Source organism: Poeciliopsis prolifica, unplaced genomic scaffold (genome assembly GCF_027474105.1).
Source record: "Poeciliopsis prolifica strain line A6 unplaced genomic scaffold, Auburn_PproV2 SCAFFOLD096, whole genome shotgun sequence".
In the NCBI taxonomy this organism is placed as follows: Eukaryota; Metazoa; Chordata; class Actinopteri; order Cyprinodontiformes; family Poeciliidae; genus Poeciliopsis; species Poeciliopsis prolifica.
In genome coordinates this window covers 207,533-231,789 of record NW_026562471.1, presented here as the reverse complement: position 1 = coordinate 231,789, position 24,257 = coordinate 207,533, and the positions used below count along the sequence as shown (strand labels likewise).

The window sequence follows — 24,257 nt, the reverse complement described above, 5'->3', positions numbered from 1 at the left end:
TAAGGCGTTGATCATCTCTGCTCTCCTGTTAGTAGGTGAAAGGTTAGAGGTAAAAGGGGAACTATCTACCTCCAACACATCTGTGATCTTTCATTGCAGTTACACATTTTACACCATTTCAAGTTCAATGTCAAAATCACATTCATAACCCTTTTAGTTTCTTTGAAACATTCATTTATAATTTTGTGATAACCACAACTTATTACTCTTATTATAATCATAATGTGAGGTATTACAGATGTTCTGAAAAGAAACAAAGAATAATCTATTATTGTAATTATTTGATCCAAAGTTACAGTCGCTTGTTTCACTTGTAAGTGTTCCCACAAGTGTAAGTATTGTTATAAGTAAACCATTATTAATATAAGTGTTTTACTTTGATTCTTATGTAATTACTCAAAATGTTTAGATTCCATCCTTTTCCATTCATAATTGAATACTGTAAGCCTTTCTTAACGAGGCCGCCATACTTTCTGCTTTAATAAAAGGTTATATTATTACCGATATTACAACTAAAAACTAGCAATCAGCCTGAAACCTGGGAGTAGTGATGACCTCTGACCTGAACCTTGCGAGCCACATAAAGACAGTTACAAAGTCGGCCTTCTATCACCTGAAGAACGTCTCCAGGATTAGAGGACTAATGTCTCAGCCAGATCTAGAGAAACTCATCCATGCGTTTATCTTTCTTGCATTGATTATTGTAACAGCGTCTTCACAGGCCTGTCCAACAAATCAAACCTCCAGCTGATCCAGAAGCTGCTGCTCCTGTTCTCACTAAAACCAGGAAGATAGAGACATAACAGCAGTTTTAAAGTCCCTCCACTGGCTCCCTGTAGCTCAAAGAATAGATTTTAAAATACTGTTGTTAGTTTATAAATCACTGAACGGTTTAGCACTACAATACATCAAAGATCTGCTGTTGTTGTATCAACCTTCCAGACTCTCAGGTTCTGGTTCTGGTTCTGCTCTGCATCCCCAGAACCAGAACCAAGAGAGGAGAAGCAGCTTTCAGCATCTATGCACCAAAAAATTTAAACAAACTTCCAGAAAACTGTAAAACAGCAGAAACCCTGACACCTGATTAGAGTTTTATTTGAAATGTAATATGGAACAATGTATTGTTTATTCCATGATGCATGACTTTGTGTTTTTGTGTTTATGATGTAAAGCACTTTGAAATGCCTTGCTGCTGAAATGTGCTATACAAATAAAATTTGATTTGATTGATTGATGGAAAGTTTTCCCATGAATATTAATATCTCTTTGTGAAATATCTGAAAATTTATATCTTTTTCTTTAGTACAGAATACACCACAAACCTATGATATAAACAGAAACTTTCCATCAGTAGGAAATAAATAAAAATACATCTAAACTATTTGGTCTATTTCTGAGTTATTATTGTTGGGTAATCAGTCATCTGACAGTTTTGATTGTGTCTCTATTGTGCTGGTTGCCTAAATGGTTTAAAAGGCCGTTTCCATGCGGAGTTTCATCTCAACATCACACAAACAAAACATGCAGTTAAATCGAGTTTCTATAGATAGGGTAGTTATAATAATAAACATGTTTTCACTCAGGCTCTGTAAGAGTCATATGAATGAAACAATGTCCTCAAAGCATTTGTGGACTGACATGGGGGCCACTAGGGAATTCCAGGTAGATTCCAGGGGAATTCCAGGTAGATTCCAGGGGAATTCCAGGTAGATTCCAGGGGGATTCCAGAGATGCGCATTGCACCAACTGTTCAAGCAGGGCCGGCCCAAGGTAATATGGGGCCTTAGACAGAAGCCCCCCCAACACCAAAGCCCTTCCTACCAAGAACCTCAGCATCACTAACATGTTTAAATATCAATAAGGTGAATCTGTGAGAGGGAGACCAGGTTTATTGGCTGAGTTAAAATCAATCACTGATTATTGGTTATTTGCTGTGATGTATTTGCTGTGATCAGAGGCGTTAACATTAAAAAATTATATTGAGTTAACCCCTTTGAGCTTTTTTGAGTTATAAAACAGTCTGCAGCCAAGTTGTTCTGGAGGTTAAATAAATATTATTAGGACTTAATTAGTAAAATGGCAGCAATTTTGCTTATTTCATAACTTCATGACCTTTGACCTTCTCTCCTCTGGTCTAGTGAACAGCTACAGTCTAACTAACCCTCCAGGACTTTCAGCAACAGGAACAGAATCATTATTCCTGTTGGGGAAAATATACTATATTTGCTTTGCTTTGTCCCACATGATGGCAGTGATATAGCAGGATCCAATTAAATTCTTGATTAATATACGATGTTGCAACGTTGCTGTACGGTGACCAATATTCATGTAAAATATACAAGAGAAATGTGTACAACGATACAAATCTTTGAATTCAGAAACAATCAGTCCGTTTGGAGGCTGTTGAGTAACGTTTGACAAATTGTGCTGATGGCGCTGGATGTGGAGCTGTCAGGTGTTTTAAGAGCTTGTTCAATGGGCCCCTTTTTACCTGAGCCCCTGTCCCTCCAAAGGGCTCTGCAAGGCCCTGAGGAGCAGTATGAATGGGAAGGTTACTGACCTGCTGGCTTTGTGTGTATGAGGAAGCGGCACTTGTGCGTTGACTGGCCTGGTCAGTCTGTGTCGCACTCTTTGAAAAGTTTGAAGCATGATAATCAAAATGGAATAAATGAATAATTGTGACAGATGATGAGATTCCCCAAGTTAACCCAGTGGGGTCCTCTACCACCATTTGCCGCACATTTAGGTGCTTGAAATATGTATATATTGGAAAATGTTAATAGACATCCATGACAGACCAGGAAATATTGCAGTAAGCATATTTCGAGGGAGCCAAAAGTTTTGAGAGGTAACACAAAAGAGGTAAGAACTCATGGTGAGAGCTGCAGTGGAACTCAACTTCCAAAGGGCCTAATCTGAGTCATTTCTACCAGCTGAACGGACAAAGACTCCAACAGGTGGTCGTTACTTTGAGGAGACAAAAAGAAAAGCTGTGCTGAGACAGGCAAAGCTGGAAGCTATATTCTGCCTCCGGTACTGACACCACCGATCCAACTGGACCCAGCGCTGACAGAGCTTTTAGTACTGGCAATGCTAACGGATCTAGAACAGACATTGAATGTGTGGTGATATGTCACAGTTAGGCTTCTGGTGCTGACTGATGAACATGTGCTGGACATCCAGTAGTTGTATAGTTGGACTAAGAAATAAAGCTGAGTTCTACAATTTGCACAACTCATCTATGTTGAGTTCTTCATAAAACATAACCGTTTATGACAGGATGTGAAACCACTACGATGGCCCTGAGGTCCAAACCACTTCAGCAGACTGAAAGCACAATTACAAACTACAAAAGCACTACAACATGAATGAAAGAACATAAAGGATGTTTGAAAAAAGCCTGAAATGAATTCAGGTGATGTTGCACTGTTTTTCCTAATCCAAGCTTACATTTTATACAGGGGAAAAATCCAACGCTAAAAGAATCTGAGCCATTTTTTTTTTTGCCACACTTCTTCTGGCATTTGCTACAAAAAAGAATTCAAATTGAAGGCAAAGTTTAAGTTTCTGCAGACTTGGTCATATTTCAGTTTCAGTGAAATCCAGACTTGCATCATCCATCAAAGTCATGTATCTTTCTCGTACTAATGAACGTCAAAGCCAGAGCAACTTCTGGTCCAAAAGTAAAAACTTGTTGTAGTCCAATCAGCAATTTGTCACGTCTCCCACTGGGACATCGCTCTTCCGTTTCATTCATGTTGTAGCGCTTTTATAATTTGTAATTGTGCTTTCAATTTGCTGAAATTGTATAGTTGGACTTCTGTAGACACCGGACAAAGACTGGACCCTAGACATCTGTTGCTGGACACGGAGCTGTCAAAGTACTTACCAGGTCACACTGTCCGACCAGAGGTTGGTACCATTCACTCTTATGGCCATCTCTGTCCTCTTCCTCTGTTTGTTCCTCCTCCTCATCATCACCTCATGATTTCTACATTCCTATCAACTTAAATGCACTTCTGTTGAATTTGAAAAGGTCTGATAATGTTATTGATTACTGTATTGGGTAGAGGAGCCAGGCAGTTGGACCATTTGATGTCATTTACCCAGAATCCATTGCAGCGTGAACAACAGGGTGACATTCCTGTGGTAATATTTTATTAAAATTTATAAAAACTAAATAAACAGTATTTTTACTGTATTATTTTTACATCTAAAATAAATATTTCCCAAATTTCATAAATCCCAGTAAGAGACCATCAAAAATGAAAGGTTTAACGCATGCATTAGGACAATCAGATTTGACTATTGAAATCCCCCGTTGCTTATGTGGCATAACTGCAACAACTGCTTGGGTTGCCTCAACCTTTTCCAACCCCAGAGCTTCCTGCAATGCTTAGGTACGGCTGTACCTGGTAGCATATCTTCCACATCTGGTGGAGCAGGTGGATGCTGAAAGTGCATTGGCATTAGTATTACACCGCCTCGGCCGGTACTTCATCTCAAAGCACCACCTCTGTTCAGTGGCAGCCAATTTAACAGTGGACAAATGGCTAAGAGGGTTGCTGTCAGTGTATACAATGCACTTGTTCCCCAACAGGAACTCTCTAAACTTATCTGTCATGGTCCACTCGAGGACCAGAAACTCAAGCTTGGTGGAGCTGCAGTTTGCCTATTTAGTTCTGTGGCTCTCAAGCCTCGGCAGGCGTGAGCTACTGGTCTCATCTTGCCTACCTACATTTGAGAAAGGACGGCTCCCAGGCCACCATGACTGGCATCAACCTCCAAGATAAATGGTTGAGTGAAATCTGCGTAGGCTAACACCAGTGTTGTTGTTAGCTTAACTTTCAGTTTCAAAGCTTTTTTGACATTTGTCAGTCCAACATGCAGTAAGTCAACAATCAGTTTTCTTGCCAGCCCTGCACCATCACACTGGTGCAGGGCTGCCAGTTTTGCCAAACCTTCCACAAAGCATTGCTAACTGGCAAAGCCGATTATCAAAACCAACTGGCACTGTTGATCCCAGAGATCTGCTGCATTACCTACTGGAATGTGCTCGACGCATTAGCGCATTAATACTCAAAAGGCATTCGGTTCCATTCAAACAGGCAGTTTTGTACACAACAAGTCAATAAAACCTGAGTATAGCTTTCATCAACTGTCAGACACGTGACTCTAACTACAATTACAAATCTACAACTTCAACTCTCCATGAAATGTGATATGGCTAGTCAGCTCCACCCTTCTGACTCAGACGATGATCTCTTCAATACTCCATCTGCTGCTGAACATTCTCCTCCTTCAGTAACAAGACAAGTTCCAAGGTGTTTGTGACTGACCTTTGATACTTGAGCTCAGTGTTGACTCGCACCACATTACAGTCAACTCAACATCTGTCCGAGGTTCATCCTTCACCCATGACAACATTCCAGTCATGTGGTCGCAGAGCGCTTAGCCCACCGCCGGTCTTCTGGATTAACTGGTGGTGGCAGCAGGAAGAGACAGAAAAAAGTAAAGGACGCCTTTACCGAATCAGTAAAACAATGTGATAAGCTTAAAGAACTACAAAACTTTGCAGAATATTACCCGATTCCATAAGACACCCATTACGATCTCAAGAATAACTAATTATAAAGACTTTTATTGATCTACTATTGTATGTTGCCTGTTTTAAGAAATAATCTGTAAAACCACCAAAACATATAAGTTACGCAGAACTTGTCCTGACTTATGTGTTGCTTCAAAGGAAGATTGAAATGGCTTTCAAGGTGCCATAAGCAGATCTCCAAGTAAAGAATAATCACTGAAAGCCGACATAAATGTTGAAGAGTCTTGGGATTGAAAATAAAAAGTTTGACTGGCTATGTTGTTTTTCATATCACCCTCATATTGCATGATATTTCAATTAAATGTCCACTAAAACAATAGCAAAAAAAATATTTTAAACTCTGTTTTTGTAACATTATAGTTTATTTCCTAGCCCATTTACAGAAGACATGGCTACCGCAGATCTATGTGGCAATCTCATTTCTTCCTTATAGTTGATGCATAGATTCTTTCCTCCTAATAAACATCTTTATTGTTTTCATCAAGTGACCCTAATACTCAACCATAAGAGACAACACTGAAAAAACAATTTTCTTATACAAGTTTACATCAGAAATGGGTTTAAATCTTCACTTAAACTGAGTTTCTGAAAGTGTCACCAGTTAATCTGGGTCTGCTTCTGAAAGCGTGAGATGTCGGTCAGAAGATCACGTTTCTGTCTGCGGATATAGTTTATGAGTTTGGTTAGTGTTTTCATCTACCACTTTTTGGACCAGTTTTGTTTTATTGTCTAAAGAAATATTCACTTGCTGCCAACGTGTTTAACAGCTTTGCCAAGCAAACATTAACTATAAGAATATTGTCAAATTACAAAGTTGCACAGCTTCGTGTCTTAAGGTGCAAACAAAATAATTTGGCTTCCATTAAATGAGCAGAGAATTAGTTTGCACGATATCAGAACTGTTTACATTTATTGATAAATTTGCAGAACATGTCAGTCAATATAAGACTGAGAAGATGTGAAATAATCATCAATACTCTAACAATACTGTGTGATAATACAAATTCTGACTGTTGAGCTGTGGGAATCCTAATTTAAAGTCCCATCAGTGTTGCGTCTGTTATAGTTCAAATAACACCAGATACAGGTGGATCACAAGTTGATCTGTCTGGACTCTCTCCACTGTTTAGCACAGTTTCCTCTTCACATAAGAGGAATTCAGATGTTCTGAAGAGATCTTAGACAAAGTAGAGACATTTTCAAATCCATGAACTGATCAGTCTGGTGTTATCTAAGTGATGACAGCAGTGCACACTAATAAAACTTGTCTTTATTTTTGCAATTCAGAACTTCTAAAGATTAGATAGTCTGTTTGCTTATCTGACAACTCTTCAACACTCCCACGGTTTATTTTTCTGGGTATTTTTTCATATACACACCTTTTTTTAAATTCATTTTCCATAATCATTTACAGCCACCTTTTTATTCTTAGTTGACCTCTGAACAGAAAAACCACATTTTTAGGTGATTGTAAGAAAGCTTATTTTATTGCCAGTCTAACCGTCAGGGAATATCTATATCTATAGTATATATAAATACATATACTTCAACATCCCCAGTCAACACTAAGTGCTAAACAACTAGTAGCTCAGTGTTCCAACATCTACAAATAACAAGTGCTATCACAACTTGAGATTGACGAGATACAACACAAATGCTACGGCAAAAGGGAGGAACCTGGATGTCAGAACTGTGGGGACTTAACTACAAGTCCCCACCCAGTGAGGGGATACACGGCCCCAATGAGCGAAACAGAGCTGAACGAGACAGCTGCTGACCTGAGAGAGAGAATCATGAGGCCTCCTCGGCGCCAATTACAACGGCTGAGTGAAGTACCATCAGAAAGTCTCATTGAGAATGTGAATGCAGCATTGAGAACGATCCCTACCAACACCATAACAGAAACCAATGAAACAGAAACCGATGCTTGGCTATAAGAGCAACCATGAGACCCAATACCCACCATGGAAAAGACGGTTAGAGGCTAAAATCAAGGTAACAAGGAGGGAAGTGAGCCCTCCTTGTTACCTTGCTAGCCAGTTAAGCCCAAAGTCTTGTGTGGTGTGGTAGATCTGGGCCTCTATTGCTCTGGTGTTTAGGGCCTGTTCCTGGGCGGCCAGGATGAGGGCCTCTGTGCTGTCCTTGAGTCCAGCTTTTTCCAGCCATTGGTAGGATTTACTGATATCAGCCACTTGGGTTATTTGCTGGTGGTACATCCCATGTAGGGGCTTGTCCTCCCATGATGGTATCTCTGGCACCTCAACCTCCGTTCCCTGTTGTCTGAGACATTCACTGAGCACATTGTCTGTTGAGGCTTTGTCCCTGATGTGTTTATGGATCTTAGTTGTTTCGTCCTGGACAGTGGTTCTCACACTCACTAGTCCTCTGCCTCCGTCCTTGCGGCTCGTGTAGTCTCAGGTGCTGGATTTGGGATGGAACCCTCCATGCATGGTTAGTAGCTTGGATATCTGTGGCTTTTATCTCCTCCTTTGGCCAGCTAATTATTCCAGCAGGGTATCTGATTACTGGCAAGGCATAGCTGTTTATCGCACGGATTTTGTTCTTGCCATTGAGCTGGCTTCTCAGGACTTGCCTTATTCGTTGGAGGTATTTAGCTGTGGCTCCTTTCCTTGTGGCCTCATCGAGGTTGCCATTTGCTTGTGGTATACCTAGGTACTTGTAGCTGTCCTCTATGTCTGCTATTGTTCCTTGTGGGAGTGAGACATCCCAATGTCAGTGCTGTAGATCCTGGTGGTGTGGATCAGTGAGTCGCTCGCTCTTGGCATACAGCTTGATGTCATCCATGTAGACTGATGTGACTGATGTTGGCCTCATTTTTCAGTCTTGTTGATAATTTGGCTGAGGGGGTTCAGGCCTATGCAGAACAGTAGCAGGGACAGAGCATCTCCTTGGTATATGCCACATTTGATGGACACTTGTCCAAGTGGTTTGCAGTTGGCTTCAAGGGTGGTTTTCCACAGCTTCATTGAGTTTGCAATGAAGGCTCTCAGAATCCTGTTGATGTTATACATCTCTAGGCATTCAATGATCCAAGTATGCGGCATTGAGTCATAGGCTTTCTTGTAATCGATCCAAGCCATGCACAGGTTGGTGTGTCGGGTTTGCAGTCTCGGGCAACTGTGCGGTCTACGAGGAGTTGGTGTTTGGCTCCTCTGGTATTTACACCGATACCCTTCTGTGCCGTGCTCATGTGTTTATCCATGTGTTTGCTTATCTTGGCCGCTATGATGCCTGACATGAGATTCCAGGTTGTGGAGAGGCAGGTTATTGGTCGGTAGTTGGGTGGGACTGGACCCTTTGATGGATCCTTCTGGATTAGGATTGTCCGCCCTTCAGTTAACCATTCAGGGTGAGTCCCACTTTGGGCTGCCAGTCGCTCATGGAGAGCAGTGAGTTTCTTTAGCCAGTAGGCATGGATCATGTCAGGCCCTGGTGCTGTCCAGTTTTTCATGCCTGAGACTCTTTCTTGAACATCTGTCGCAGTGATGGTTACCGGGGCTTGCTCAGGGAGGTTGCTGTGGTCCTCTCATAGAGAGATCAGCCACTGTGCATTGCTGTTGTGGGATGCCTCCCTTTCCCATATGCCTTTCCAGTATTGTTCAGTCTCCAGCCTTGGTGGGTCTGCTCTGTTGTTATTACCCTGCCATTGAGAGTACACCTTAGCTGGTTGAGTGGAGAAGAGCCGGTTAATCCTTCTGGATTCATTCTCCCTTGTGTATCTCTTTAGGCGGCTGGACAAGGCTTGGAGCCTCTGTTTGGCAGTCTCGAGTGCTTCAGGTATGAGCATCTGCCTGTACTTTCTGGGTACTGGTCTTTTCATTGCACCCTTGTGGAGCTCTGACAGTTGGCTCACTTCCCTCCTTGTTACCTTGATTTTAGCCTCTAACCGTCTTTTCCATGGTGGGTATTGGGTCTCATGGTTGCTCTTATAGCCAAGTATCTCAAGGATCACTGATGCTGAGTTGTAGATCAGCTCATTGGTTTCTGTTATGGTGTTGGTAGGGATCGTTCTCAATGCTGCATTCACATTCTCAATGAGACTTTCTGATGGTACTTCACTCAGCCGTTGTAATTGGGTCATGATTCTCTCTCTCAGGTCAGCAGCTGTCTCGTTCAGCTCTGTTTCGCTCATTGGGGCCGTGTATCCCCTCACTGGGTGGGGACTTGTAGTTAAGTCCCCACAGTTCTGACATCCGGGTTCCTCCCTTTTGCCGTAGCATTTGTGTTGTATCTCGTCAATCTCAAGTTGTGATAGCAGTTGCCGTTTGCGGATGTTGGAACACTGAGCTACTAGTTGTTTAGCGCTTAGTGTTGACTGGGGATGTCGAAGTAACCATTCCTTCCCCAGTCTTTGCATGTAACCCCTCTGACTAGGGTTACTTGAGTAGTAGCATTCCAACAGATCCACATTTTCATCTCTCGCCCATTTCCGTCTTGTTCCAGTAGCCCATTTGTCATCAAGGTGCTCTGGTTCCCCAACACCTGACGCAGACCTTGTTTGGCCGGGCGACGTCTGAGCCGGCATGTTATGCAACTTAGTATCTCTCATGGTATGAGGTAGGCAGTAGCTTGAAGGGTCTTGCCTAAGGACCCAGACTGGATTCGAACCCTGCCCTCTTGGGTGATATACTGATGCCTTATGTATTGAGCTATCCAGTCAGCTATATATATATGGCAACGAGTCTGTGTGTATTAATGTTCAAACAATAATGAAAAGAATGTGCATTTCTGTTATTGATATGAAGATCTGGAATAAACTCAATAAGGATGAACAGGGGTGATGAATGTGGCTGGGAGTTACAGCACTGTGGATGACTTTGGCAACTGGGTGCAGGTTTGTGTATGTGTGTGAATATATGTGGATGTATAAATAGGTATATATTATTTATTCATATGTGCAGGTAGATGCTTATGTATATATATGGATGTATGTATTACTTGCATCTAGTTCAGGAAATAGTATTATAATTATCATTATTTTTTATTTGTTTGTTTTTGAAAGGATACTGGAAACAGGAAGACTATTTATGCTATAAATGAATGAATGGAAAAGGGGTATGATTATAAAAGTTAAACTTCATCATACTCTTTTTCAGACTCACTGTCACTGAATAAGTGGGTATTTGGTTATGTAAATTTGATAGTAAGGTATTGTATTTACACTTAGAAACATGAAAGTCTTTATTATTATTATATTTTGTGTTGTTGGTGAAATGTCTGTCTGAAATAAATTGTCATCATTCTCAAAGTGCTAGAAACAACCAATCAGTGACAGGAGAGTTTTAGTGCAATTTTAGTGAGAAGGGAATTTATTTATTTTTTTTTTTTTTCATATAACATGACATAACATAGATCTACACACTGGACATTACATAGATTAAATATACACAGATGGATGTTTAAAAGCCTGTTTTTCTGTTAATTATGATATTTTATGTGTAGGTAGTGAAAATGTGACATTTAAAATTAGATTACGTCAGAGCATTAAAAACATAATACAGAAATTTGGGCTTAGTGAAAAGTATGTTTCATACCTGCTTAAAGGTGTTTTTAAACTAAAAAATAAGACTCATCTGAACATGTGTACTTAATCATTGAATGGATGTGTAATGAAAACATTCAATAAAATCCAAACATAACTTCTTGATTGTAAAGAAAAAATAAATACTTTTGTGACTCTCAGTTAGTTATTCTAGAAGACTAGCTCTACGCAGGAAGCTTGTAATGAATCAGATCACATCCGAAGAATAACTCTGTTCATGAATTACAGTTTGGTAAAGAAGATGTCCAGATGTGTCCTTTGTGTTGTTCATTTTGAGAAGTTTCCTTCTTTGCACAATTCACTCACCAAACAGCAGCGGTGTTACCACGGCAGCAGCCTGCTGGCGTCTCGACTGGCTGGGAACAATAGAAATCCAGAAAGATGCTCTAAACTAAATCTAATGATGTCATTAATACACATGAAACAAACATAAACTTCACATTTATTTGAAAAACAAAACAAAAAACAACTTCCTCAAAGTAGCTAAAAAATAACATGGTAAAGAGTTTATAACATTCTACAAGAAAAATAAAAGATTAGCTGATTTTCTATGCAAGGTATGGACTGCTTCTTATTTAGCAAACGTAAAAAAAAACAAAAATGCATTTCATTCTAACAACAACTGATCCATCTTTAAACATGACATTTTAATGAATTTGTCCTAATAAAAACAACACATACAAAACTAACATTAAAGTGTAATTCATAATAACATGACAATTTTGGAAAGAAATGTAGAAATCTGTTTTTCAAAACTTTTATATACATTATTTTCAGATCATTAGAATATTGGATCAATTATTCTCTGTCCAACATGTAATTTTCTCATAGAGAGTTAAAAAATACTCAGCCACAGTGGCGACAAACTTGAAACTCAATTCATTTAACTCAGGGTTAAATTGCCACGCCAATATTGAACAAAATGTAAGAAAATGCTTTTTGTTTGAAAACTATGTTGGATATTCTGTGTCAATGGTAAGATTGGACTGAGAATTGATTTATTTTAAAGCAGAAATGAACGTTCTGCTGTGAATGAATGTTAACTGCTGACGTGTGTTAAATCAGATTCACTTTTTGTACCAACTAAATCCTGTTAGGGTCATGGGGAGTTGGCACATAGCTCAGCTGTCAAGCAAAAGGTCATCACCCAGTCACCATCACGACACAGATAAATGGCAATCATCTCACACACAAAGAAACAGGGAAGATTTACAGAAAGACAATTTAATCTTCTTTTTCCAGAAGACCCACATATTTAAAATAAACTATGAAGAGAAAGACCTCAGCTCTGATCTGACCTGAAACCATCGTGCAGCTCGAAGCAAAACAAACAAAAAGTTTATGAAATGAGAAATAAAAACAATAGCTCACTGTGTGGGCACAGCTGCAAATGTCATTATCACACAAACAGTCTAGGACACATGTGGAGGTATAAAATGTGTATAAAATACTGAATACAATGATATTTGTTAAAAACATCTGGGGCCTCATGCATAAAGCGTGCATGCGCACAAAAAATGTGGGGCTCCATATTTTACGCACAGGTTGGCAGATATAAAACTTTGCGTCTAAGTTTGCATAAATATGGCGTGCAAACGTCCAAATGTTTCTGTGAACAATATCAAACTACAAAGCGTCAAAACTCACCTAATACACAGAAATCTGACTACATCCAATGTTATTTAGACCAAGATTCAAACCTGATGCTTTTCATGATTTTAATATTTAGTGTTTAAACATAAATGATGAAACTGAACCGCATTTGTCCTCAGACAATAACCTAACACACACACAAAATACAGGAAATAAAATAAAAGTAGTGAAAACCTCACTTGAATGTAAATAGTACTTTTTATCAGCTTCTGTCTCATAAAGATGTAACGCATGAATGGGGTCATTTCATTCTCATTAAAATTAGATCAGCAGATTAACTGAAACCTGCTGATTAAAAATAATCAGCAGGTTCCTGCAGGATATTTTAAGGTGATCAAGGTGTGTATGCAATCACACGTGTATAAGTAGCTGCATAAAGGTGAGCAGCAACTGTGGAGCTTTGGCTCTGATCACCAATGGAAGGATTCAGAGGGAGCCATTGATCAGAGATCATATTGATCTGCTGGGAAATATTGATGATGGTTTATGAGCGTTTAGATTCATCCAGACTGGTTATCCTGGAGCTCTGAGCAAAAGAGTCGTTCGGTACCGGTACCGGCCCAGCTGCAGTCATCCTTCAGTCGATTCGCCCGCTTTGTGAAAGCGCCTTATGGACATGAAGCGTTCAAGTATTTAGAATAATCGTCCACATTCCACTCAAAGGCCTCTGACTGTGTGTCTGTCTTTAAATCCCGGCTCAACGCTGCTGATTTGTAGGATCTCTTTATTTTGTTCATTTGGATTTTTTTGATTTCTTTAAACTGCATTTTTATTTTTGCTAGGTGACATTATGTGGCCTCAAAGCACATTTTAAATAAAATATAGAAGTATTATTATTATAAATATTTAGACTGCGTCGAACAATGACGTTACCATGGTTTCTAGCTTCACGTGGTGGCAGACTTCCGGGTATTTATTCTATTTTATATATGTATTTATTCTAATTCATATATGTATTTATTCTAATTCATATATGTATTTATTCTAATTCATATATGTATTTATTCTAATTCATATATGTATTTATTCTAATTCATATATGTATTTATTCTAATTCATATATGTATTTATTCTAATTCATATATGTATTTATTCTATTTTATATATGTATTTATTCTAATTCATATATGTATTTATTCTAATTCATATATGTATTTATTCTAATTCATATATGTATTTATTCTAATTCATATATGTATTTATTCTAATTCATATATGTATTTATTCTAATTCATATATGTATTTATTCTAATTCATATATGTATTTATTCTAATTCATATATGTATTTATTCTAATTCATATATGTATTTATTCTAATTCATATATGTATTTATTCTAATTCATATATGTATTTATTCTAATTCATATATGTATTTGTGGCGGCAGGGCGGAGCAGCAGTTGCGCTTTATTTCATAGGTGCGAAACCTGACTAATGAAGGAAAGGTGCGCGCGCACGTGCACAGGCACGTGCGCGCGCACGGTTTCATACAGCCGATTGTTTTCTACATTTTTCCGTACGCCAAGTTTTAATGTGAAAACTACGCACTCTTCTATGCATGAGGCCCCTGATAATCACATAAACTGGGCTTTATTCACACATGGCAAAACCTCCAGTACATCAAATCCACAGTCAAAGATGTAGAAAGTACCGTATTTTCTGGACTATAAGTCGCAGTTTTTTTCATAGTTTGGCCGGGGGTGCGACTTATACTCCAGTGCGACTTATAGTCCGGAAAATACGGTAGTTGAAGTTAATAGGTGGATTCTTACTGTGGATGAAAACAAATGACTCTACTGTAGTTCAGTGTAGTGTACAAGTGTTGATTGGCTCAAAGCAACAGTTGATTTAGTGAAAAATATATTAATTAAAAAAATGTATACAAATTTTATGTGCGATTGGATTTCTCTATATACACATTAGTCAGAAAACATCAAGATCTTTTCCATGATAAAAACCTTAAAAAGTTCTGGCTCACATAAATTTATCAGTTACAGTTTTCTTTCTTTCTTTTTTTTTTTTTTGAAATAACAAGCAAACATCAACAAACACAAATACTTGGTTATTCTTTTGCCACTGTTGCATTCTGTAATCCATGATGGAAGCCATAGTCTGGTGAGCAAAGCCCTGCTGAGGAAAGTGGTAGGAAGGTTACAGTCAGAAGTTTGTCCCTGTCACCGTCCAATCACTAAGCAGCTACTGTATTTACAGTATGCTGTTGCTTATGCTGCTGCGCATGTTTCCTCCTCTGACAGAAGACATACAAAGCTGTGAGGGGAATACAGCTCACTGACGATACCAAGAGCAGACCGATGAAAGCCTGACCGAAGAGAGGATACTCCATCTGCTCGGTTTTCCCCTACAGACACAACACAAGCAGTTAATACCCAACTTTATTCCAACTCAGACACAGATGACTAATATTTAAGCAAAATTTGAAATAATTGTGGGTTTCATGAAACAATTCTCAAATGTAAAGAGATGCAGCAAGATGCAAAGGTTTATGACAGAATTTAGTGTTTTACAGTTTTAAAGGGAAATGTGATGTGAGAGCTATGGATGTCATCCTCATATTACAGTTTTAGTTCCAGCGATGTGGGTGCAGTCCTTTAAAAAGACCAGTCTGGACCTACTTTTCATATAACAAGTCCAATCATTTCAATGGCAACGCCTTTAAAATTTGACAAAACCCAAAACGCCACTTTTCATGTTACAAGCTCAGCAATGCTATTGAAAAAGCTGTTCCAGCAGGCAACCAGCTTCTCACCACTTTCATGTTGTAATAGCCGTAATTGTGTAGTGTCTCTTTAAGACACTGTAGTATTGCTAATGATGTCACAAGTATGCGACACCGCTCCTCTGTAGAGAGCGATGGAAGAACGTGCTACAGCCGCTGGACATGTTAGCTTCCTAACTCTTAGTAACGCTACTGGTTGTTTGAATTCTGCTTCTTTTCATGTTTGGACTTCTAGCTGCCGTTCAACGGGCTTCGTCAGTCAGGTTGGTGAAGAGAGTTTATTAAAGGACAACACCGTGGAGTTCGCGGTACCAGTGTGGTGGTGAGTGTTTGACCGTCCTCTCTTCCCTTAAACACAACCCAAGCGTTACAATGTCTTTCAGTCCAGTTTCTGGGCTCCCTACAGAACTGAGACTGGCCTCATCAAATGTGCAATGACATCCTCATGCTACAAAATGCTTGTTATTGTCATTGTTGGACCTCAGCAGCATTTAACACTGTTGACCATGACTGGAGCAGCTGGAGAGCTGGGTAGGACTCTGGTCCAATATTTTCCAATATAGAGTCTATTCACCACGTTTCCTACAGCCTAGAGACATCCTGGATGAGGTGAAGCTAAGAGACACCTAGCTGAAGTTGGTTTCTGATTTGGGAAATGGCTAAAGGACGATTCTACCTATTTTTTCACAATTTTCAGTGTCTTTCATCTACCCTAGCTAAAAAACGACCTAAATTCTTGAAACCTAGACTAGGTTATTCTGCCCTGATGACCACCTCATTAAAATTTCTAATAGCAGAATATTTTAAACCAAGTCTGTGGTTTGTGAAACTTCAATAAAGGGTGATTTCAGTATTTTATGCACATCTGGACCACATAAGAACTGAACTCCTCCTTCTCAGCAGTATTGTTGTCGTTTTTTTTACATTGAGTGTAGCAAAATATAATCCTGGCTATAAAACAATATGGTATGCTCAGTTTATTATTCAAAGTAGTTAAAAATGCTCATTACTAAGAAAACCCAGCAGATTACATCCAGTCATTGACTTGCAGCATTCACTCCTGAAACCACAGGTAGTGACATGCATTCAGGGACAATTAAACAGAGTACAATCAGAAAAAATATTCAGAAAGGTGGTTTAGTGGTAGAGTATCTTGTGCACCAAATGAGAAGTCTACACTCAATCAGTTTTGGATGTAAAACAGCCCATAAATGCACTGGAAACATGAAAGCACTAAAAGCAGGGATGATGCAGTGGAATAAACTGAGCATGGCCAAATAGAGCAGAGGTGAGAGAATTAGACTGACTGAAGCTCTGAGCGTTGTAACGCTTGGGTTGTGTTTAAGAGTGAAGAGGAGACGGCAGACTCATCAGGACGGTTAAACACCCACAACCACACTGGTACTGGGAATTCCACAGTGTTGTCCTTTAATAAACTCTCTTCACCAACCTTACAAAGCCCGGTTGAACAGCTGCTATGTTATCAAACATGAAAAGGAGCAGGGTTCTCACAACCAGTAGCGTCACTAAGAGTTAGGAAGCTAACATGTCTCGCTGCTGTAGCATGTCCTTCCCTCGTTCTCTACAGAGAAACTGAGTCGCATACTTGTGACATCATCAGCAATACTACAGTATCTTAAAGAGACACTACACAATTACAGCTGTTACATATTCCCCCCTGGTCAAAAAAATGGCTGCCCTCAGCCAAACATAGCAAGGGTACAGTTGAGACTTAACAAGCCACCATACATGGACAAGCTGTTAAAAGAAGACAGGGAATATACATGACATATATAACAGTTTCCAACAAATGGAATGTCTGTTTGGACAAATACGGCAAAATGAAATAAACTTAAGGCATTCAGGACAACTGCAAAATCAATTCCCGTTTTGTACTTTTTGTTTTGTTTTTGCACATGCTAGAACAATTAGCACAATATGTGAGAACCATTTAAACATGACCCATATAAAACTTAAGTAACAGTCACATAACACCAGTGAACACAGAGAACCATAGAATGCTAACAAGGTCACTTCAGGTCAAACCTGGAGGTATGAAAAGGGTTGGTCCACGTATTGACCGATCAGTCAGTGGTGACCCTTGGAATACGCCTTGGTCTAAAGTTATAAGGAACACTGGCAGCACACCCATTATTAGCAGGGGGTGAAACCGGTAACATCTGTCCCTAAAGCAGTGTCAGCATAGTCAAAGTCAGTTTCAGCTGGGACGTCGCTAGAGAGAACAACAGTGTCGACAACGTCACAGGCAGGCTCTGGGTCCCAAACAGCAGAAGCTTGTTGCTTCGCGCGTTTGTCAGAGGAAGCTGTTTGCCCAGGTGTAGAATGGTTGAAGATTTGCAACATGAAAGACTCCAGCCTTCTCTCCAGTGTCAGCTCTGGTCAGACCATAGTTCACATCAGACATCCTTTTGTAGATACGGTAGGGACCCGTGTAGAGAGGTGCCAGCTTTGCTGAAAAGTTAGATGCTGCATCTGACTTTGGATGAGATTTTGCTCTGACCAAATCTCCAACTTTAAAAGAGACTGGGCGCCGTCTTAGATCATAGTAATGCTTTCGTCTTGAATGACTTTCTGCGAGAGCGGTACGAGCATGGTCGTGAGCATCTTGAATTGAGGCCCTCAGGTGATCTGAGTAAGAAGTTCCCGGATCGTCCATTCCTTCCCACGACGGCTGAGTGATGAGGTCCAAGGGAGTGTCCAACTCTCGTCCATATAGCATCATTGATGGGCTCAAGCCCGTACTCTCGTGGGGCGCAGTACGCAGAGCGAAACAGATCTGGGGAAGATATTTGTCCCAGGAAGTGTGCTTATCCTCAATATACGCTCGAATGGCTGTTTTCAAAGTGCGGTTCACCCGTTCAGTTGCGTTAGTTTGAGGATGGTAGGCATTGTCAGTCTGTGTTCAGTTCCAAGTGTTGACACAACATGCTCAAACAGGTCACTGATGAAAGGTGTTCCCCTGTCTGAAATAAGGTATGATGGAGAACCATGTCTGGCAAATACGTCGGTGATGAACTTATTTGCGGCAACTTGAGCTGTTGCTTCCCTGACAGCACTCACTTCAATCCATTTGGAGAAATAGTCAATGAAAACAAGAATATATGAATTTCCCCTTTGTGTGCGTGGTAGTGGGCCAATGTAGTCCACACCAGTGTACTCCCATGGTCTCTGTGGTTGGATTGGGACCATCAGACCTGCTGGTTTTCTTTGGGATGGCTTATTGATTTGGCATGAACAACATGACACCACATATTTCTTTACATCAGAGTTCATGTTTGGCCAGAAGAATCTGAGACTCAAACGTGCCAGAGTTTTGCAGTGCCCAGATGTCCAGCCGTAGGATGATCGTGGTAATACTTGAGCAGATGACCACGGAGTGAAGAAGGAGCAAAAAGTTTAATCTGCTTGAGTGGGTGAAGATCACACCTTGTTTTCGGATCAATGAAATATAAGAGTCCATCTTGTACAATGTACTTTTGCAGATCTAAATTAGTCCCCTCACCCTCTTGGTCATTTTCGAGTTGACGGAGCAAGGTGCCTGTGACTGGGTCCTCCAGCTGCAACTGACGAACATGAGGACGACCAGACACAATCACAGAAGGCAGAGCACGAAGATCCATGCTTCCAATCATGGCAGGGAGGAAGAATATCTATCGGTGCAATCACCCTCTGGAAGTGGGTTACGTGAAAGAGCATCAGGCACCTTATTACGTTTCCGGTTTGTGGATGATGCTGAAGTCGAAGTCTTGAAGGCGTAGGGACCACCTGGCAAGCCTACCGGAGGGATTGGGTCGAGACATCAACCACTTGAGGCTGCTGTGGTCGGTGTAAATAGTTACATGCAGACCTTCGACATAGGGACGGAAATGTTCCAATGCCCATATAACAGCCACATTCTTTTTCTGGAGTCGAGTAGGGCTTTTCTGACTTATGCAGCGCGCGGCTAGCAAAAGCCACAGCTACATCCTTGCCATCCTCATCCTTCTGCATCAATGCTGCTCCCAGTCCAGCATCACAAGCATCAGTGTGGATGAAGAACGGACGCGTAAAATCTGGGAACTGTAGGACTGGTGCCGAAGTTATGGAATGTTTTAGAAAGTCCACAGCTGTTTGGCACCCGTCACTCCAGCTGAACGGCACGTCTTTCTTGGTGAGTGCGAAGAGGGGTTCTGCATGATTGGCATAGTTTTGCACAAAGCGGCGGTAGTAACCTGTTAAGCCAAGGAACTGTCGCACCTGTTTTGTCGTGGTTGGCACTTTAAACTCAGTTACCGCTCTCACCTTGTCAGGGTCGGGATGAATGCCCAATGGTGTAACACGGTACCGAGGAAGGTGAGTTCAGTAAGGCAGAATTGGCATTTACTCAGTTTCAATGAGAGGCCAGCAGATTTGAGCCTGCAAAGGACCTCCTCTAGGTCAAGGAGATGCTGCTCGAAAGTTGGTGATGCGACAACGATATCATCCAGATACACTGCACACGACTTATAAATCAGGCCAGCCAGAACATTATTCATAAGTCGTTGAAAAGTTGCAGGGGCATTACATAAGCCGAACGGAAGGACTTTGAATTGAAACAGGCCACAATGTGTGATGAAAGCAGTTTTTGGTTTAGCCTCTTCAGCAATGGGGACCTGCCAGTACCCTCGGGCAAGGTCCAGAGTTGTCAGAAACTTCCCTCTTGATAAAAAGTCCAATGATTCATCCACTCGTGGGAGTGGGTAAGAGTCCTTCACAGTTAACTGATTCAAACCCCTGAAGTCAACACAGAACCGTGGCTCACGGGGGGGGTTGTTCACAATGACCACAGGAGCTGCCCATGGTCCTGATGCAGGTTCAATGATGTTGTTTGTCAACATATTTTGCACTTGTTCTTCAATTATTTGCTTTTTCGCTGGGGAGGTGCGGTAAGGTGGTAGGTTAATTGGCTTTGCGTCTTCAGTGACGATGACATGTTTTGCTAGAGAAGTGCGACCTAGGTGACCATCAAACAGATCACCATAGGTATCCAGTAACCTTAACAGTTCTTCTTTTTCCACAGAATTTAAGTTAGCATCTTCAACTTTTTCTTTAACGGAGAGCTTTGGAGTGTTCGGCAGAGTCATTGTTCCACATTCAAGATCAGCCTCCACAAAGTCATTTTCACAGGGTTCATCCAGAAATGGGGGATTGTCATCCATAATTACTGTTCTGGTTGGGACATGAATTGTTAGTGCAGTGCGAGTCATAAAGTCCATCCCCAGAACTAGGGGCGATGACAGGTTCTGTACTATAACAAATCGGTGGTAGATTGATTTGTCCATAAATCCAATGGTCAACCAAATCACTCCCAAGGGACTGCAGTCGGTGCCGTTGGCCAGTCTTATGGGTGGGGAATGCCACTGATTTTTTAATGAGACATTTTTTTGTCTTTTCGGGTATCAAGTCTGCATTTATTGCTGAAAGCGACGCACCTGTGTCGAGTGTGGCCTTCAGAGCTGTTCCTTTAAAATTCACCTTAACTCTGAAAGGAGTGTTCCAAGATGATTGTGACGCTCCATCTTCAACGTGATTGAGCATAGGTGGCGAATTTGGGACTGATATAGGCAGTGAGGGCAGAGTTACTGACTGGGGAGGGTTGGCCCTGTGAAAAACTCTCCCCCCCCTGAAGTTTCCCGGCTTCCTGCCTGCTGGTTTTGTTTCTCTCTCCACGTTGGCGCTCTCTGGCTCTGCAGATTGATAATCTGTGGGCGGAGTTTGGGGGTGCCCTCTGGCAGGTCTTGCTGAATTTCGAGCTCCATGATACTCAGTGGAACAGTTCGGGCATGTGCGGGATTTAACACCAGGCATGGAGCATTTAAAACAGTATGGTTCTCCAGCATTTCTATTTTTCATCTGTACTCTTGATGGCTGTGGTAGGGTGGTGCCGAGAACAGAATGTAGCTCATGGGCACGCAGCACCAAATCAATTACTGATTTGATAGGTGTTCCATACAGTGCCACTCTGTACTTCTCTACTGCATGTTTACAGATAAGGTCAATCTGCTCCTGCTCAGATGGAGGATTCTTCAGTCGTTTGAACTCACTGAGCATATGGGCTGCAAATGTTGGGAATGGTTCTTCAGGATGTTGGAAACAGTCCAAGATGTTTCTCATAATGCGCTCCTGGTTATCGGCAGGTAAAAACACATTTCTGAAAAGTTCACAAAATTCAGTCCAAGTAGACACATGAGAGCTGAGAACACTAAACCACTTCCTTGGTTCCTTTGCTAGAAAATGTGGTAGTTCTCTGAGAATCTGTGTGTCTGATAAATCCAAAGAGGTTTTGTAAGCATTCACAGACTGCAGCCATTCCTCTGGGTGAAGACAACCATCATCACTGAACACAGTGGGTTCTAATTTCGCTTGGTGCAAAGCAGCAGCGAGGACTCTGGTAGTATTAATTAACTCCAGCGAATCCGGATGGGTCTGAGATGGAGCCCTTGTGGACTGAGTGGGGACAGGTGTCGAGTTGTGCCGCTCTTTTTTCCTGGTATGCAGACTAGGCCCATAAGGTGTAGATGACGCCTGAGGAAAAGGTTGAGTAACATGAGCAGTTGGGACTCCAGGGGTGGCTCTAGTTTGTTGGGTCCAACGCTCCAGGATATTTTTCTGGAGATCCAAAGATTCATATAGACATTGTTGAAGCATGTCCACCTCTGCTTTTAGACTTTGCACTTTATGTTCTAGGTCGGGGGTATTGTGTCTGGCCTCATTTTGTCTTGGGGGCAGTCTAAAGTCCAAATCATCACATAAATCACTCAAGTCAGGATGACTAGCCATAATGTACACTTATGTAAATCCCCTTCCGTATAATGCAGGTGATGTTGGAATAACTTCAGTTTCGGTCACACATTAATAATACTAAGAATGTTAGTTAGTAATTTTAGCAGTATCTTTTTCTTTTTTGGTTTCACTTGAAAAGCAGACGCAGAAAAGTTAAAACACATTTAGCCACATACATATATAGACTTAAGAGATTTAACTGGGTAGACTTTTTTTTTTTTTTTTTTTTTTTTTTTTTTTACTTCGCTTTGTCCGTTTAAAAAAATATGTTGCTGAGTCCGAAGATTAACTTCCGTCTATTTCTTTCCAACACTCACTGCTTCAGTTCGTATCTTCTCAGATGGATTTGATGTCTAGCAGCTCTGATCCGGTACAGAGCTGAGTCCAATCAGAAAGTTCCTAAGAGGTCATCCAGCAAAAGCAGAGTTCGCGGCGTGCGTTCAGCTGATGAGGGATTTCCGCTTCACTCCACTGTGCACACATGCACATTCAGAAATTAGAAAACATAATCCGCCTCACGTCCCAGCAGCGCAGCTGATCTAAAGTTGTCACGAGGAAGGATTCCAGCAGGGAACCGCAAACAACGTCGATTTTTCCCGCCCGTTGTCGTGAAAACGTTCTGTCGTCCGCGTCTGGGCTGGCCTGGTCCGCTCCCGCGAAGTATAGCAGATATCACCTATACTGCAAACGTTTCAATCAACTGGTAGAAGATACTGCATGCCGAGGTCCAAGATAAAATGTTCGGGCGCCATTTGTAACGCTTGGGTTGTGTTTAAGAGTGAAGAGGAGACGGCAGACTCATCAGGACGGTTAAACACCCACAACCACACTGGTACTGGGAATTCCACAGTGTTGTCCTTTAATAAACTCTCTTCACCAACCTTACAAAGCCCGGTTGAACAGCTGCTATGTTATCAAACATGAAAAGGAGCAGGGTTCTCACAACCAGTAGCGTCACTAAGAGTTAGGAAGCCTACATGTCTCGCTGCTGTAGCATGTCCTTCCCTCGTTCTCTACAGAGAAACTGAGTCGCATACTTGTGACATCATCAGCAATACTACAGTATCTTAAAGAGACACTACACAATTACAGCTGTTACAGCGTTAAAAACATGTATAAAAAACCGGGCAATCAGCAATCAGAAGGAGAAAAATAATTCAAGTCTTTCACATCTTTTTTTGCAGTGAGAGAAAAGAGTTTCTGATGCAGAAATATGAGCAGAAATAGATTGATGTTCACATCTCTGAAATCAAAGAAAAGGTGTAAAATAAAAATATTTACACGTGTGAAATTTGTGTGTTTTTAACTAGGACTTTTCATACTAACACAAACGGGCCTATTTTGACTTTTCATTCTGCTCAAGTTATTTAGCCAATACAATAGAATAATTTCGTCCATCTTTAAAGTGTCTCAGTGTTGCACTTTTAGAGCTATAACAGTTGTGTGACCAAAAGCATAAAAAGGGCTGAAATCGCCCTTTATTGAAATGTAAGAAATCAGAAGGTTTCACAAATCACAAACTTGGTTTTATATGTTCTGCTGTTGGAGCAGAATAATCTAGTCCAGGCTTGAAGAGTCTAGATGTTGAGGTATTTTAGCTAGGATATTTGACAGATACTGAAATTGGTGAAAAATTAGGTGGAATCATCCTTTAGCCATTTCCCGAATCGGAAGCTGCAATCGGAAACCAACTTTGCATCACTTCATCTGGGACGTCTCTGGAACCTAGCAAACGTAAATCATCCTCTCTGTGTCTCTCGTTTAGACTCCACCACCACAACCGATTTTGCAGAAACTGTAAACAGCCTTTTCACCCCAAAAAGGAATACACAATTTTTCAAAAAGTTTATCGAGATCTAAAAAATAAATCTGGA

At 40.9% G+C, this 24,257-nt stretch overlaps 1 protein-coding gene across 1 annotated transcript in view; it reads right to left on the bottom strand.

The window, feature by feature from the left end:
- Positions 1–14,342: 14,342 nt before the first annotated feature.
- LOC129353755 (sodium- and chloride-dependent transporter XTRP3-like) overlaps positions 14,343–24,257 on the bottom strand; it is a 36,002-nt gene continuing 26,087 nt past the window's right edge. The window contains exon 11 of the mRNA XM_055023139.1: positions 14,343–15,183. Within this exon, the coding sequence (XP_054879114.1) occupies positions 15,013–15,183 (171 nt within the window). The 3' untranslated portion in view covers positions 14,343–15,012. The remainder of the gene's footprint in view (positions 15,184–24,257) is intronic.